The 15,287-nt window shown below is 43.1% G+C and overlaps 1 protein-coding gene and 1 long non-coding RNA gene across 3 annotated transcripts in view; both read right to left on the reverse strand.

The window, feature by feature from the left end:
• Positions 1-215: 215 nt before the first annotated feature.
• SNX9 (sorting nexin 9) overlaps positions 216-15,287 on the reverse strand; it is a 110,686-nt gene continuing 95,614 nt past the window's right edge. For both annotated transcript variants that reach the window (XM_032253213.1, XM_032253212.1), the window contains 8 exons: positions 14,632-14,735; positions 13,269-13,372; positions 9,455-9,532; positions 8,766-8,842; positions 7,081-7,170; positions 5,874-5,988; positions 3,645-3,736; positions 216-1,869 (listed from right to left, as the gene is read on the reverse strand). In XM_032253213.1, coding sequence (XP_032109104.1) covers positions 1,822-1,869; positions 3,645-3,736; positions 5,874-5,988; positions 7,081-7,170; positions 8,766-8,842; positions 9,455-9,532; positions 13,269-13,372; positions 14,632-14,735 — 708 coding nt within the window. In that variant the 3' untranslated portion in view covers positions 216-1,821. The remainder of the gene's footprint in view (positions 1,870-3,644; positions 3,737-5,873; positions 5,989-7,080; positions 7,171-8,765; positions 8,843-9,454; positions 9,533-13,268; positions 13,373-14,631; positions 14,736-15,287) is intronic.
• Positions 11,473-13,261, reverse strand: LOC116533448. The gene is made up of 2 exons (XR_004261296.1): positions 13,092-13,261; positions 11,473-12,778 (listed from the first exon to the last, which is right to left on the reverse strand). It is a non-coding gene; the product is annotated as an uncharacterized LOC116533448 (long non-coding RNA).

Below are 15,287 nucleotides of genomic sequence, written 5' to 3' on the forward strand. Positions count from 1 at the left end.
CAGAGGGCGGACACAAGGCATGAGTGTCTGCCTCTTGCACTCCCTGGTGTGTATGATATGCTTCCCGGACTACAACACCGACTTACGGAACTGAAACGATGACTTCATGTCAGAAGAAACAGGATATGGGGAAGAATTCATTACCTGGACCATTTTCAGCAGCTGGAGTAAGCAGTCCTTAACAACAACAAAAATCACACACAAAGACCAGAAAGTGTTTTGAAAAAGTGCTTTGAGAATTTACTGTACAGCGTTTTTTAAACAATTTATTTATACGTTGGCTTCTACATGCTCTTATATTCGTGTAAAACATTTATACATATTCTTTACAATTTGTACATATATTAAATGGCTGTAGCATAAACATTGTTCTATGGGATTTTATAGAAGAAAAATCAAGTGGGGAAATTGCTTACGAAACATTAACAAAAACCCGTGACATGAAGAACAAGATGTTCTCATATTCATTTGATTTCCTCATCTTATTTTTGGTTTCATTTTTATGCTGGCCCACGCTTTCCATTTCCTGTCATTATTAGGTCAGCAAGACCAAGCAGTGGGAGGGCGCACGGTAAGGCACCTGTGAGACGGAAGCGCTCCTCCGCAGGAGTGAGGTGGTGTCTGCCAGTGTTCAGAGTTAGAGCTGACGCTGCGCCAAGCTCCTGTTTCGCTTTATGCCACGAGCTGAAGTGCTGGTGCTCGGAAACGTCTCATCTGAGGCTTCGGGTGTAGCTGGGAAGGGCACTGGCCTGTGCTTTCTCTCCAGCGTCAGAGCCCCAGGGATTCTGCACACTGTTCAGGCTGCAACCTTTTCCATCGAATGGGGAGGGCAGGGGTGCTAAACTCTGCCTTTTCTCTTTGCTGAAGACACCAAGTGGCCACGAGCCCACCATCCAAACCAAGCAGTGTGCCACGCCCACGGCAGCGCTTCTCATCACAGCTGGTGAGCAGCCCAGGAGCAAGAAGGGGCCAGAGGCTCCGGGTGCAGGGCGTGCTCCCTCCCTCGGGCCCTCCTGAGCACAGGCCTCAGCACAGCCACTCACCCTCAGGCCAAAGCCACAGAACTCTCAAAAAAGTCCCTCTATTCTTTATGGCATAGAACATGCCTTAATGGTGATTAGGAAGGCCGTGCAAAGACAGAAAGCGCTGGTCCTCACAGAAGAGCAACACGTCAGAAATAATGCTGAGGACACGGGTGGCCAGGGGGATCTGCTCATCTGCCAGGCTGCGGGGTCCCCCTGCAGGGACATGGGACGGCACACCTGCCATGCACCGTGAAGGCGCTAGCAGCCCCGGCCCCTGCATCCTTCCTCAGGAAGTATATGCACTTGGGCCGTGGCTGTGGCAGTGAAAGGCATGCAGACTCCGCCAATGAGAGGAACCCAGAGGACTGAGGAGTTATAAAAATAGACAAAACATATAGATTTTTATTCTGGCATATTTCATATTTTTAGGAAAGTAGTAATTATCTGATGCTGGGTAAGAACTGGAAGATTGTGGGAGACTTATAAATTATGACTCTGTAAAATATCAGCGGGGAGAAACCCCTTTCAATGGAAAACTCTGGTAACTTTTAAGTACTTTCTAAAAATAGACACAATTGCCACTGGTTTAAATAATGGATGTGGAAATGAACAAAAGACCATCCCTAAATAGCTGATGCATTTAGGCTGGTTAATGAAATAAATGCATTTTTTTGCAACTCTGTTTCTTTTTGGTTTTGTTGCCTTTTTTTCTGAATAATAGGGGAAAACAGTTTTGAATTGCATTGCCCCAAGTCAGGAGGAAGCACGCCGCCTTCTCTGCAAGCCCCGCTGGGTCCTACATCACCGGGAAGTGGCTGAGGGCCTGCCTCAGCTTTTCTGCAATCTGACAAGAAAGCAAAACAAAACCACACTGTGATAGCACTCCGGTTATGGCCTCGCAGGGTTCTATCACTCACAACTCTTGACAACTTCAACGTTACACACGTTCCAATTCTTTAACTGGTCTTTTTGGCACCAGCCCCGCCCTGCATTGCTGCTGGAGAGACCTTAATCCCAAAAGGCGCTGGCGAGCTGGCCCTGGAGGTCCCTTCCCGCCAGGTGGCGTCTGTGCGTTCTCCCACCTCTGCCCTAGTGGCACTTCCAGACCACCTGCTTTTCCTCAGATGAGCCGGACACAGGCGCTTCATGCTTGCCTAGAGGCCCCTCCTTTCCTGGAGGAGTATAAGCTTCCAGACTCCTCTGAAGGTTGTACTGCCCTGGCCACACCTGCTCTGTCACTGCAAAGTGTGCAAACAGCATAAGCCTGCCTGTGACGCTAACAAGGTTCTGTGCCGGGCCTCCTGCTCCTGGAGGGCATGGCTGCCTCACCCATCCTGGGACATTAAGCATCTGGAGTGAGGGCTTGGCATATAAGAAATGCTCAACACATGTCCCACTCATGAACACATGCACATTTTAATAACTTAAGGGTTACTTTACCATAAAGCATTAGATCTAAAACCTGGCAATGTTCTATCAGCCACTTATATTTATGCAAAGACAGTGATGAAATACATGGTTTTCGATTCTGAACGACAATGTCATAAATAACGATACTATACTTGGATTTGAAAATTAATAAATCAACATTTTCAAAATTCTGAGAGTTGCCCTTGCATTATTTTCTCACACAAATACACTCTGCTCTATTCTAATACACAATGGAAGACACACAACAGCACCAACGGAGGGAAAGTGTGCGTTCAAAGAGCCCCGGCCCCATGTCCTGCAAGGGAGGACAGGGCTTAGGTGACTTCCTCCCATAAGTTAGTCACCCAAACCAACTGTCCAAGACACAATTCACCAATACACATTAGGCACATCAAGCACAGCTCCCCTTGAAGAACTGACTGTTGGAGACAGGGGTTTTCAGCAGCGTCCGGCTCGCAGAGGCCACTAGCATGGCTGGGAGTAAAATGCTGGCTCACCACTCCCCTTGAACGTGGCTTACCAGAGGAGAGTTGGGTAGGCAGCTAGCAGCCAGCAGAGGCTGGATTTTCCATTTGCAGACCTTACCTGCAGGTGCCTAGGTGAACATGCTACTGGATCTTTGTTTTCTATATACTCTGGTTAACAACAAAATTACTAGGCAGAGGTAAGAAAATTTAAGTTTTCATTATTACTTTGTGAATAGAACCATCCCTGGTCTTGCTTTTTTTTTTTTCTCTCTGCGATTTCCATGGTACACTGTGAAAACCTCATTCACAAAAAGCAAAGGCTGCCTTTGGTTTCCTGTGTGGTGCCAGGCTCCTGTTCCAGCTGCCGCCGGAGCCCCAGGGACGGCAGGGTGACCTCATCTCATTCAGCACCGTTCCTGGTGCACAGAGGCACAGAGAAGCTGTGACAGAGGGGAAGGGGCCGCACAATAAGGAACTTCTTGGGGCCTCGCAACTAGCATCCAAGACCCCTTCTTCAGGAGAAAACCTTTTTAACCCAGTGTTATCCAAAAAGCAAAGGGCGGATGGAATTAGGAGATTAAAAAACAAATCCTGTCCAAAATTCAGCCTCCTTTATTATTTAGGATTAAAGACGATAAACAGATTAACTTTACATGGTCAAAGTGGTTTACCGGAACCCGCTCCTGGAGCACATGCAAAAGGCACGCGGAGGCCCACTCACCGTTTCGTAAAACTGCACTTGCTGCTCCAGGTACAGGCGGATGACGCTGTTGTAATCATAGATCCGGTTACTGTGAAAGTGATTCATCTCAGCTACAACCAAAATGAAAACATCCATCGGTTTTCCCTCCAAGTTTTCAAATGACAACACCTGGTTTCTCTGCTCGGTTACAGTTAATCATCAACCTGACCTAATCTGGCTGCTGCAGTACAGTGCCAGTTCTTGGCAAATCACTCTATAAAGAGGCTGGAAAAACATGTTGAGCTGGGCACAGTGGCTCACATCTGTAATCTCAGCACTTTGGGAGGCCAAGGTGAATGGATCACCTGAGGCCAGGAGTTCGAGACCAGCTTGGCCAACATGGCAAAACCCCATCTCTACTAAAAATACAAAAATTAGCTGGGTGTGGTGGCAGGCACTTGTAATCTCAGCTACTTGGGAGGCTGAGGCAGCAGAATTGCTTAAACCTGGGAGATGGAGGTTGCAGTGAGCCAAGATGGCACCACTGCACTCCAGCCTGGGCGACAGAGTGAGACTGTCTCAAACAAAGCAAAACAAAATGTTGAACAGTGAATGACAAACATTACTTTCTAGTAAATAAATGACTTTCACTGACTTGCATATTAAATACTATAAAATGCAATACAGATAAATCACCCAAATGTGGACTATTACTCTAACACAATCGATCCAATAGAAAACACTGTCACATTTGCTACAGATGACCGCAGGTCAAAGCCTCCAGTGCGTCTGCGCTGGACCTAGCAAGGCAGCACCTGGGGGCCCTGCCCCGCCCCGTCCTGTGCAGCAACTGCTTCAGGAGGTGTCTGGTAAAAGGCTGGGCAGCGTGTGGGACATTGGGCGGGCCCTTCTTCAGTATGGGGACCTTTGTTGCCCCTGAGCACCAGCAACGCTGTCAGAACTCAACCTCTCACTGGGCAGGAGGATTGGATGCTGAAGGATAACCTTTCTTCATCTTTGCTGAATACATGGATTGCTTATTTGTCTGTTCCCGTCTGCCCAACACTGGAGGTGTTTTTGTCATCAGAGGGCCTAATCACCTCCCTCGGACGCCTCCCACGCCATCTTCTCCCAAACACTCCAGGCCTAGAAAGCCAGCGTCTGCACAGATTCCCACGACATGCAAACTGCTCTACCTTTTACATCAGTTATTTGAAGTTGTACAAGGCTTTTTATTTATCAATTTGATAACCTCAAACACAAGTTCAAAACCCAATTCCCCATTTCAAACCCTTCAAAACCCAAAACTTCCATCAGGTTTCCTTGTTTTTGCTGCTGTGGCCTTGGCTTTGGGCACTCCCTCGTCCTTCTCTGTCTCCCATGAATGCCCCAGTCTTGAAGGCTGCTCCTTGGAAAAGCCTGCGAATGTGCTTCATTCTCTTCTCCCCAGGACCACATCTGTAGGTCCTCAAAGCTCAGACTACACTAGCGATGGTTTTCTGGCCGGGCTCCGGGACAGTGTCTGTGCCCTCCAATCCCCTCCGTACCTATCAAATCCTTCTCCCTTGAGGATTGATTTTTTTCTCTCCCTTAAAAACCTTTTAATGGTTCTTAACACCCACATCAAGTTTAGAGCTTTCAAGTTCTTTCACAATCCAAACTTACTTCCCAATAACCTCTAAGTATGTGTTACTCTTTCATGCCCATGACACAATCTAGCACCACGATTTTGTGGCTTTTGTTCCCACCAGAACAGCCTCTCCATTCTCCTCTGCCCACGTTAGTGCCATCCACCTGTCCACCAACAGGAAAAATCCATTTGCTGCTCTCATCTGCTCAAAAACACTCAAACCTATACACTTTAATGTCTTTAAAAAAAAAAAAAAAAAACACAAAAAAAAAAACTGCCTACAATGACACATCCAAACCCCTTCGCATTCCACGATCCCAAGGCATGCAGGTGACAGACTGCTAAAAGCTGAGCTCTGGCATTTAATAGAGCATGATGACATCACAGGTTACAAAAGGAATCTTCCATGTCTCTGAGAAATAATAAAATGTGCAGTTTTAATCAAGCTGTCATCCATAGCTACATAAGGTAGACAGGTGAAAAACTGAATAAATATCACAGATTTTCATCAACATTGGGATCCTGCAAACAAGGGGCTTGTTTAACTGCTGCTCACATTTGGATTTCTCTCTAGCAAGGCAAACTTTGCTGGGGGAAAAAATCCCCACCAGCACCTCATAAGGACCCTTTGATCTCACCTTGCAACGCGTAAGACATGGTGCTGACTCTCTTCACCATGTTCTGTTTGTCTTGTGGGGTGATTTTACTTGTTGCAACTAGTTTGTCACTTTCTTTCACTTTTTCTATTGCTCCCTGTGAAATATAAAATGCAACAGTATTAATAAAGCTAAAATGATTAGTCATTAGTTTAAAATATAACATTGCTAATATAGTCTATAACTCATTTGCTACTGAACAGGAAATATGTCCACAAAATAAGAAGAAAGGAAAGCATCTGAATTTAACTTCCTTCAAGTCCCTTGGAAGCAAAACGGTTGCTATTCTTGAAAAACGTAACTAAGCTAAAATGAAAAGTTTTAAGCTACAACAAAAGAGAAGACCAAACAGCACACCATCTCTGTAATATTCAGAAGCCAGTGCCATTTGAAGAGTAGCACATCACGGCAATCAGGCATTAGCAAGTTTCGAGTCATTTGGTTAGGTACAGGGTAGTCTGTGCACACAGGCAATCTCCGTCTCTCCTTTTATACAACAGAATATTTTATAAGCTAGTGCTTAAGCGCGCTGATTGTAAGTCAGGGCTTTACTTAGATTTTTGTAAGAGGCACTGAATCAATGTAAAGACTTAGATGGAAGTGGTGGGAAACGCTGCCAAACATTTCCCACTCCAGTATCATCATGCTGCTCGTTACTTAGGGCTGTCTGGAAAGAAAAGCTCTATACTCATGCATACATTAGGCTCCAGGCCTACAACTCTGATGCTGCTGGCATACGTTTCTACAACAAGCTCACTGTTCTGAGTTTTATGTTAAGTTACCTGAAGTTGTACAAACCTAATTTACCTATGCAACCCCTTCACCATTGTTTCAGTTATAAAGCAGAATGCTAAAATGGCCACATGCCAGGACTGTTCAGATCACAGACCAGCCCTTGGCAGAGATTTTCCTAACAAATCCAAGTACGTTGCAATATACTAGACTACTATGGTTGACATAAAATACTCACAACTCATGCCTGAGGTGATGTACAGATTTTTAAAAAGGGAAAGAAAACCAGAATTAATATGTGAAGACACTCCAAACCAATTTTAAAAGTCAGTTACAAAACCTGAATTATCTATTGTTTCCTTTTTAATAATAAAGCTATAAAACCTATACCGACGACTACACACACATGCCTGCTTCGTCTGGTGGTGCATTCTTTAAATGTCTACAATCAGGTTACCTTGTGAGTGCCAATGATGTCAGGGAAGCAGCCAAGAAAACCTTTATACTCGTGATTACATTCCATCAGAAAATGGAGATCTTTCTTTGGCTATAACAAGATACAAGCTGGTTGTTACTGGCAGAGAAATTCAGAAAATCCAGGAAAAGGTAACTATTATATCCAAAGACTATAAATCCTGCATGTGCTACACTAAATTACTGAGTGTGAAGCATTCACATTACTTTTTCTAAAAGGAAATAACTCCAAAGACTGCCATATTTTGAATCATATGTTGTAAAGAAAATGACAAAACATATAATATTTAAGTTGGTTTGTAAAATTATTTTGACATGGCCCAAAATACACCACCACAAAGGAAAAAAGTTCATCTAATACTGTACGTTTATATACAAGCAAATGAGCTGCTGTAGTTTAACTTCTAAACATGAGCAGAGAACATAAAAATATTATTAAAACACCTAGTAATCATTTTACATTTTTCCATTTTTTCTGAATTATAATTTTAGTAGCTATGTTACTCACATTTCTAAAATGAATACTTTTTAAATCTGTTATTTAAACAAAAAACAAAAAACAAAAAATCCTGAAATTGGGCTTCTAAAGACTCCAATAAAAGCTAAACCTATGTGGCTATGACAAGGACCTGCCCTGCCCTGGGGACTGTAGCAGGTGCTTTTTATTTATGAGCTCTTAAATCTTGAGAATCATATAGGGTAGGCACTACCACTGCAGATGAACAGATGAGGAAACCATGGCTCAGAGAGGCTAAGCAATAGTCCATACAGACCTGAGCCAGCGTTCTTTCCTGTTCATTAGAATCCACTGATGGCTAAGAACGGATTGCAGGGATCAATGCTGGATTGTATTCATTTATATTTCTTTTTCTTTTGAGATAGAGTCACACTCTGTCACCCAGGCTGGAGTGCAATGGTATGATCACGGCTCACTGTAGCCTTGACTTCCCGGGCCCAAGTGATCTTCCTACCTCAGCCTCCCGAGTAGCTGGAACCACAGGTGTACACCCCTACACCTGGCTAATTTTTTTTTTTTTTTTTTTTTTTTTTTTTTGAGACGGAGTTTCACTCTTGTTACCCAGGCTGGAGTGCAACGGCGCGATCTCGGCTCACTGCAACCTCCGCCTCCTGGGTTCAGGCAATTCTCCTGCCTCAACCTCCTCAGTAGCTGGGATTACAGGCACGCGCCACCATGCCCAGCTAATGTTTTTGTATTTTTAGTAGAGACGGGGTTTCACTGTGTTGACCAGGATGGTCTCGATCTCTTGACCTTGTGATCCACCCGCCTAGGCCTCCCAAAGTGCTGGGATTACAGGCTTGAGCCACCGCGCCCGGCCTACCTGGCTAATTTTTAGGGGTTTGCTGTGTTGCCCAGGCTGGTCTCAAACTCCTGGACTCAAGTGATTCACCCGCCTTGGCCTCCCAAACTGCCAGATTACAGGTGTGAGCCACTGTGCCTGGCCTATTTAGATTTCTTGATGACAAATTTATCCACCCACTTTGGCTTAACCTAAGAAACCATTATTAAATACAATTAACAAAGATACACAGAAACAGAAAAGAAGAGGGTACTTATTTGGGAAGTTTGTCATAAGATAGATTTTAAATTAAAATATGTGGACTAGACAGCCTAAAATCTTAATTAGAATTGTGTGATTATGTTAGTACCTGTTCTGCCACAAGACTGGCAATTTCTTCATAAGTCTTTCCTGCTTCTGTTATTGCATCGTTGAGATCTGTTTCACCTGAAAATGATCAGTTTTATCAGTGGTTACAAGTTACATACATTTTCTTTTCACTTATTAAAAATTTTATTATAGATTTGGCTGGTAAATATTGTTGAAGCTTTCAAACATTTTCAAAACTAGTGGGAATAGAATGAATGCCCATCGCCCGCCATCTGCCTTCTCCACTGGCAGTGCTCGCCAGCCTTTGTTTACCCACACCCGACACCCTCTCACTGGACAGCAGCATCTCATCCACAAATCCTGCCTAATAGTTGAGGACTCTAAAACATAAGGCAGTACCATTATGACACTAAGACGAGACTGTCACTCTGCTACAATGAGGCCTCTCAGGGCAAGCTGGCTGCCTATATCAGGCTGTAAAGGTCCACAAAGCACAGAACTGATGTGTTTCTTACATCTGTGGATTCTTCTCCCTCACCCCCTTTTTTCCCTTCACATTTCTTTTTGTGGGGTGCTGTACTCAACACTAAGTGCAGCAGCCTAGCCAATTTACACACCAATAACCAGGGTACTTCACTGAGGAGGGAGTTGTCATCCACAGGATCCTAAGCAGCCGACAGGTCTGGAAAAGGCTCTAAAGGCCAACTGAATGAATGAATAAAGACACACCTTGATAGCCACTAGAACTGAACACCGTGGCTAAACTCTGCAAGGCCTTTCCTATCTTCTGATATTCCTTTGGTAATGCTGAAAGAGAAAATGCAATAAACCATTAGTCTTCTGAGCAAATTGAAATGGGATTAAACTGTTTCCTAAAAGTGATTATGTTATAGAAATGAAGTGATTCAAAATAGTCTATATTCCTTCATAAAATATTGTTGCAAAAGTGATTGTTTTTCAATGAATGATTTTTTGGATTATTTTTAATTGATCGTTCAATTAATGGTAGATGCCATTATTACTGACAATCACTTCTGGTTTCTAGTTTACCAAGTACTTTCAGCAAGACTGTGCTTGATCATCATGATAGCCCCTCTACCAGATGCAGAGATACCATCCTCATGCTGAGGATTAGGAAAACAAGGCTCACATAACTGACTTGTCACATGGCTAATAAATGGTGGACGTGGACTTGCGATTCCAAATACGTAGCCTTTCCCCCTCTGTTACGGATGCATAAATGACCATTTAAAAACCATAACCACCAAAGACTGAAACCAACAAGATGTGGAGAAAAATACAACAGTCAGACTTTGCAAGACCAGAGAAGCGGGGTCTGAGTTTCCTCATCTGTGTAATGAGATGATTTCACTAAACGGTCTCTAAGGTTTCTTTTTAAGGTACTAAAATTCTCGCATCACTTTGGAGAACTCCCAAGAGTCTCTGCACCTTAGGCTACTTCCTCTGCATTTGTACAGAGTCCCCTTAAATGTAGCCTTTCAAAAGAAACCGTTATTTGCATTTAGAGACTCATTACAGTTTTAAAGGAGAAAAATTAAACTTTTAATGTTTCTTTAAAAAATATTTTGGCCAGAGACATTTGAGTTGAGTTCTATAAGCTGCAGTTATCAGGAAACATGAATCCAAATTACAGGAGCCTAATAAAATTCCATCAGTTAATTTAATAAACTGTCCACCCTGTAGTGCCTCTGTTTTTGCCTCTCTACCTGAGGCTGAAGGCACCTGGCATGTGGTTCACCATGCAGAGTGTATGCTGTTTTCATTCTACACACCAGGAATTTTAAAGAACTATTTTGAGTAAGAGAAGGAGATATGCCTGAGTCAAATCCTAAACAAAGTGCCTCAGTCCCTTTCCCCATCCCACAGAAGAGTAGCCTGAAGCCAGGATTTTCTTTCTACATTTAGCCTTGTGGATTACATAGGACATAGAGTTGATCAGATATTAGACATATGGGATTTAATTCTTTAAAAGATACCTTAATTCCAAATTTTTGTGATATCCTTAAAAAATGGGATTGTAAAATTTGCACTCAGGAAAAATGGCTTTCGAAGAACATATGGATTTAAATGATGTGTTATGATGGTCTTGTAAGAGTTTACAGTCAAAATTAATTCACTGCCTTTAAAACAGAATTCCTTCATTCTTACTTTAGAGGATCAGTCCCCCAGCCTTTCTGGCAACAGGGACTGGTTTCATGGAAGACACTTTTCCACCGGTAGACAGCAGGCTGGGGGAATGGTTTGGGGATGAAAGTATTCCACTTTAGATCATCAGGCATTAGATTCTCATAAGGGCTCACAACCTAGATCCCTTGCAGGTGCGGCCCATAATAGGGTGTGAACTCCTCTGAGAATCTAATGCCATCGCTGATCTGACAGGAGGCAGAGCTCAGCTCAGGCGGTAATGCCTATAAATAGAGATGAAGCTTCACTTGCCTCCTGCTATGCACGGTCACGGTCCATGCACCAGTCCATGGCCTGGGGATTGGGGACCTCTGCTTTAGAGAACAATGTCAACTTTGCTTTTTGTTCATGAGTCATCCTCTGTGACCTGTATTGACACAGGTTTTGTTTTCTAGATGCTGTATTTGTATACATTATTTTCTCAGGGCTAATTCTATGTATTTAGGATACAGCATCATGTTTCCTTGCTATGGGAAAGAAGCAACTGTTATTCCTCGTGTCTGCACCTCAAGCACAAACAGCTGGTATGCTACAAGTTTCACTGGAATAAGAGAATATGTGGATGGCAAAGTGCCACTGGTACTGGTATTGCTGCTGGTAGAGGAAGAGGTAGAGTAGCATTGGCCAATGGCTGAGGTAAGGCAGGGCCTGGAAAACTTCCTCTGCAAAGTGCCAGATAGTAAATGTTTTAGGCTTTATAAAGCCACAAGTTTCTGTTGAAACTACTCAACTCTACCATTATGACACAAATGTAGCCAAAGACAATATATAAATAAATGGGTATGGGTGTGCTCCAATAAAACTTTATTTACAAAATAGGTGGCAAGCCAGATTTGGCCCTCAGACTACAGTTTGCTGACTCCTGGTGTAAGGCTTTGGATTTTCAGATCTGGATTGAATAAACAGTAATATTGCCATTGTCTTTCCTGTGCTATCTTATTAATTCATCTACGGGTCATTCCACATTTAGTTTCCTGCTTTTTAAAATTATTATTGGATTTCAAATTCTGACTGTTTTCCTTTAGTATAAAAACCCCACCTTAAAAAAAAATTAACAGATCCTTTTTCTCTGCTGAGCATCAAAGGGCTGATATATATTACTCATAATTTAAAATATAAGTCATTTAAATTTTTTTAAATGGAATATAACCAATATTTCTGTACAGTGTTAGAAGGTGAAGGCCAGAAAATTCTTAGTGATAGATTAGAAGTCCCTTTTCTCCAGAGGTTGAGACATAGCAATAAGGGCAAACCAGACAGAAAGGAGAGAAAAGTCCTAGCACTCTACTAGGTAGTCAAAGACATCTGCGCGTTCAACAGCAGTGTGATCCCAGCATTTCAGGGCCTGACAAGTCATTCTGCAGCCTCTGAGCCTGAGGGGCAACCGGGCAGCAGCCGGCAGCATTAGCCCCACAGCTGGATACGTGACTGTTTTTCGATCCTGGGCCACATGTGTGGCGACAAAGCTGCACAGTTCTGGGGAATACAGGAAAAACGTTCAGCAGAACCACAGCCTACACACAAAGGAAAAAGAGGGAGGCAGGAAGCTCTCAGGCACACAGCAGAGTGGGCAGAAAGCCGGGACTCATAGTGACACTCTCCTCGGCAGTGCTTCTGCTCTGACGTATTTTCTATGACTAACTATACTTTTTTTTTTTTTCTAAAAATTATGGCTTTAGTCAAATATACAACATCTTACCAAATGAAGATTAAAAAATAAAATGAGACTAAGAATAATAACAAGCACTCTCAAAACAGGCAAAAATGATTAATTTTCCAAAGATTATAAAGCCCGAAATTACTGGACCTAATTAAGTGAACATGGTGCTCCTTATGAGATTTCTTAACCTGGCTTTGTTTTTTTTTTTTTTTTTTTGAGACAGAGTTTCACTCTTGTTACCCAGGCTGGAGTGCAATGGCGCGATCTCGGCTCACTGCAACCTCCGCCTCCTGGGTTCAGGCAATTCTCCTGCCTCAGCCTCCTGAGTAGCTGGGATTACAGGCACGCGCCACCATGCCCAGCTAATGTTTTGTATTTTTAGTAGAGACGGGGTTTCATCATGTTGACCAGGATGGTCTCGATCTCTTGACCTTGTGATCCACCCGCCTCGGCCTCCCAAAGTGCTGGGATTACAGGCTTGAGCCACCGCGCCCGGCCAACCTGGCTTTGTTAGTCAATTTTTTATGAAGTGAGGTTAAGCAGTCACGGGAGGGACATTACTGCCATCCACCAAATACATTTCTATTCAAGGCATCAGGTTCCCCCTATGATCAGGGGCATAAAACTGCGCCTGCATCAGCACCCAAAAGCCCAGCCGGCTGTGAGCAGTGGACTTACGCCCCGTGCACCGTTTCCAGTGCTCCTGCCCCACGGTCAGCAGCTCCTTCACTCCATCATCCATGGCCTTGGTGAACTTCCCGACGGCCTCACACTTCTGCTCTCTGTGGGCAAAGGCAGCCATCAGTCACATGAGCAGGAGAAACAGCACTGCTGTCGATCGGAGACACGCAGGCCAAACATAACCACAGACATTTGTTTTCCTGCATGGTAACAACTCCCCTGGCACTAAGTTAGCCTTAAACACAGGCTTGATGCAGATGTTTGAAGAACTACTTAAAAAGCAGTTATTATTTTAACTTTGCTTCCTTTCTTCCTCTTCAATTCTTGGCCAATTTTAATTATAATTATTCTAAAGTAAATAAAATAATAACTTCTTGAATATCTCATTTAGTAAAATTTCAATCACTGGAGGGACCATCAAATCCATAAAAGAATAACGGGGGTTGCTGATGCCAGCTGGTCATTCATTTCAAGTACTCCATGAAACAGACAATAACCTGGACGCATAATCAGCTAAGTGACCCTGAAGATACCAGAGTTCTTTATAAGGATGTCAAAGTGTATTTACCAACCTGAAAAGATCACAATATACTGTTAGATGAAAAAAGCAGATTATAAAACAAAATGGATAGTGTGAGGTCATTTTTGTTTAAACAATCTTTCCTATAATTGTGTACAGAGGAGGATTTGGGAGACTGTACACTAACATATTAACAGTGATTTTCTCTCTGGGTGGTTGAAGGGTTATGTTTATGTGTGTGTGTTTCTCGTCTATACTTTTGGTAACACATATGCAATAATTTTATGATAAACAAGCTTAAAATTAAAAACACAAATTTCTTATCAGTCCTTAATAGGAAAGGAACTACTCCAAAGTTTCAAGGAGTAGAATGTATTTAAAATGAGCCTGTATTTAAAAAAAAAAAAAAAAAAGAGCCTGTATTTAAAAACTAAATAATTAAAATCAATAGATTAAAAACAAAAAAAACATACAGAAAAAGCAGGTTAGAGACTGCCTCCTCAATGCCATGTTCAAAGAGATTTGCTGTCTGAATATCATGTGGGTTTTAGGCAGCTCTGTGCCCCTTGGTTTCATCACACTATTGGAAACAGCTCAACACCGTCAACTACGAAGTCACTGGCTTCAAGGTAAAAGAAGGAAGTTTAATCTGATGTTATGGTTAGAAAGACAGTACTTCTATGTACAAACAATATTTCCCTTGTCATTGGACTACAAATCCTGCTCATTTCATAAAACTCTAGTCTGACAATCTGAGTTTCAGCTGCGGCTATCCTGGCTGAGGCCTGAAAGGAGGAGGTTGCGGATTGAGAAAAAGGAAAACCTGGCAGCGCCTCTCACATTTCTACTAAGTCCAAGTCAGGTGCCTCTGGTTCCATGGTGGAAAATATCATGACTCCCGCCAGCTCATCTCTCTCAGCCTTCCTCTTTCCAGTTTTCCATTCCTGTAAATGAGAATGTGGTAATGTTCAAGTGGAGAGCACAAACTGGTCTCCAAAATTCCCCAACAGGACCAGTTCACTGATCACCTTTGTCTAATATTCAGAAAGCAGCTCCCACTCTATCTCCCTCTGCACCATGGGCTAAATACCTTTATACCCCAAATGTCATCTCAGGGCATGAACAGTGTCATGCCACAGAACGGCCCTTATGGGACCAAGTCTTTTGAGAATGAACCGATTCAGCCATGTTCCCTTTCCAGTGGCTATCTACATAAACATGGCAAACAGAAACACCCTATACTTTTTTTCTTTTCCTGAGAAAGGGTCTCACTTTGCCCTCTAGGCTGGAGTGCAGTAGCGTGATCTCAGCTTACTGTACCCTTGAACTCCCAGATTCAAGTGATCCTCCCACCTCAGCCCCCCAAGTAGCTGGGCCTTTAGGCACACACCCCCCACGCCTGGCTAATTTTTCTATTTTTTGTAGAGATGGGGTTTTGCCATGTTAACCAGGCTGGTTGGGAACTCCTGGGCTCAAGCAATCTGCTCACCTCGGCC

Source organism: Sapajus apella, unplaced genomic scaffold (assembly GCF_009761245.1).
Source record: "Sapajus apella isolate SASKATOON/1434 unplaced genomic scaffold, GSC_monkey_1.0 scaffold82, whole genome shotgun sequence".
NCBI lineage: Eukaryota > Metazoa > Chordata > Mammalia > Primates > Cebidae > Sapajus > Sapajus apella.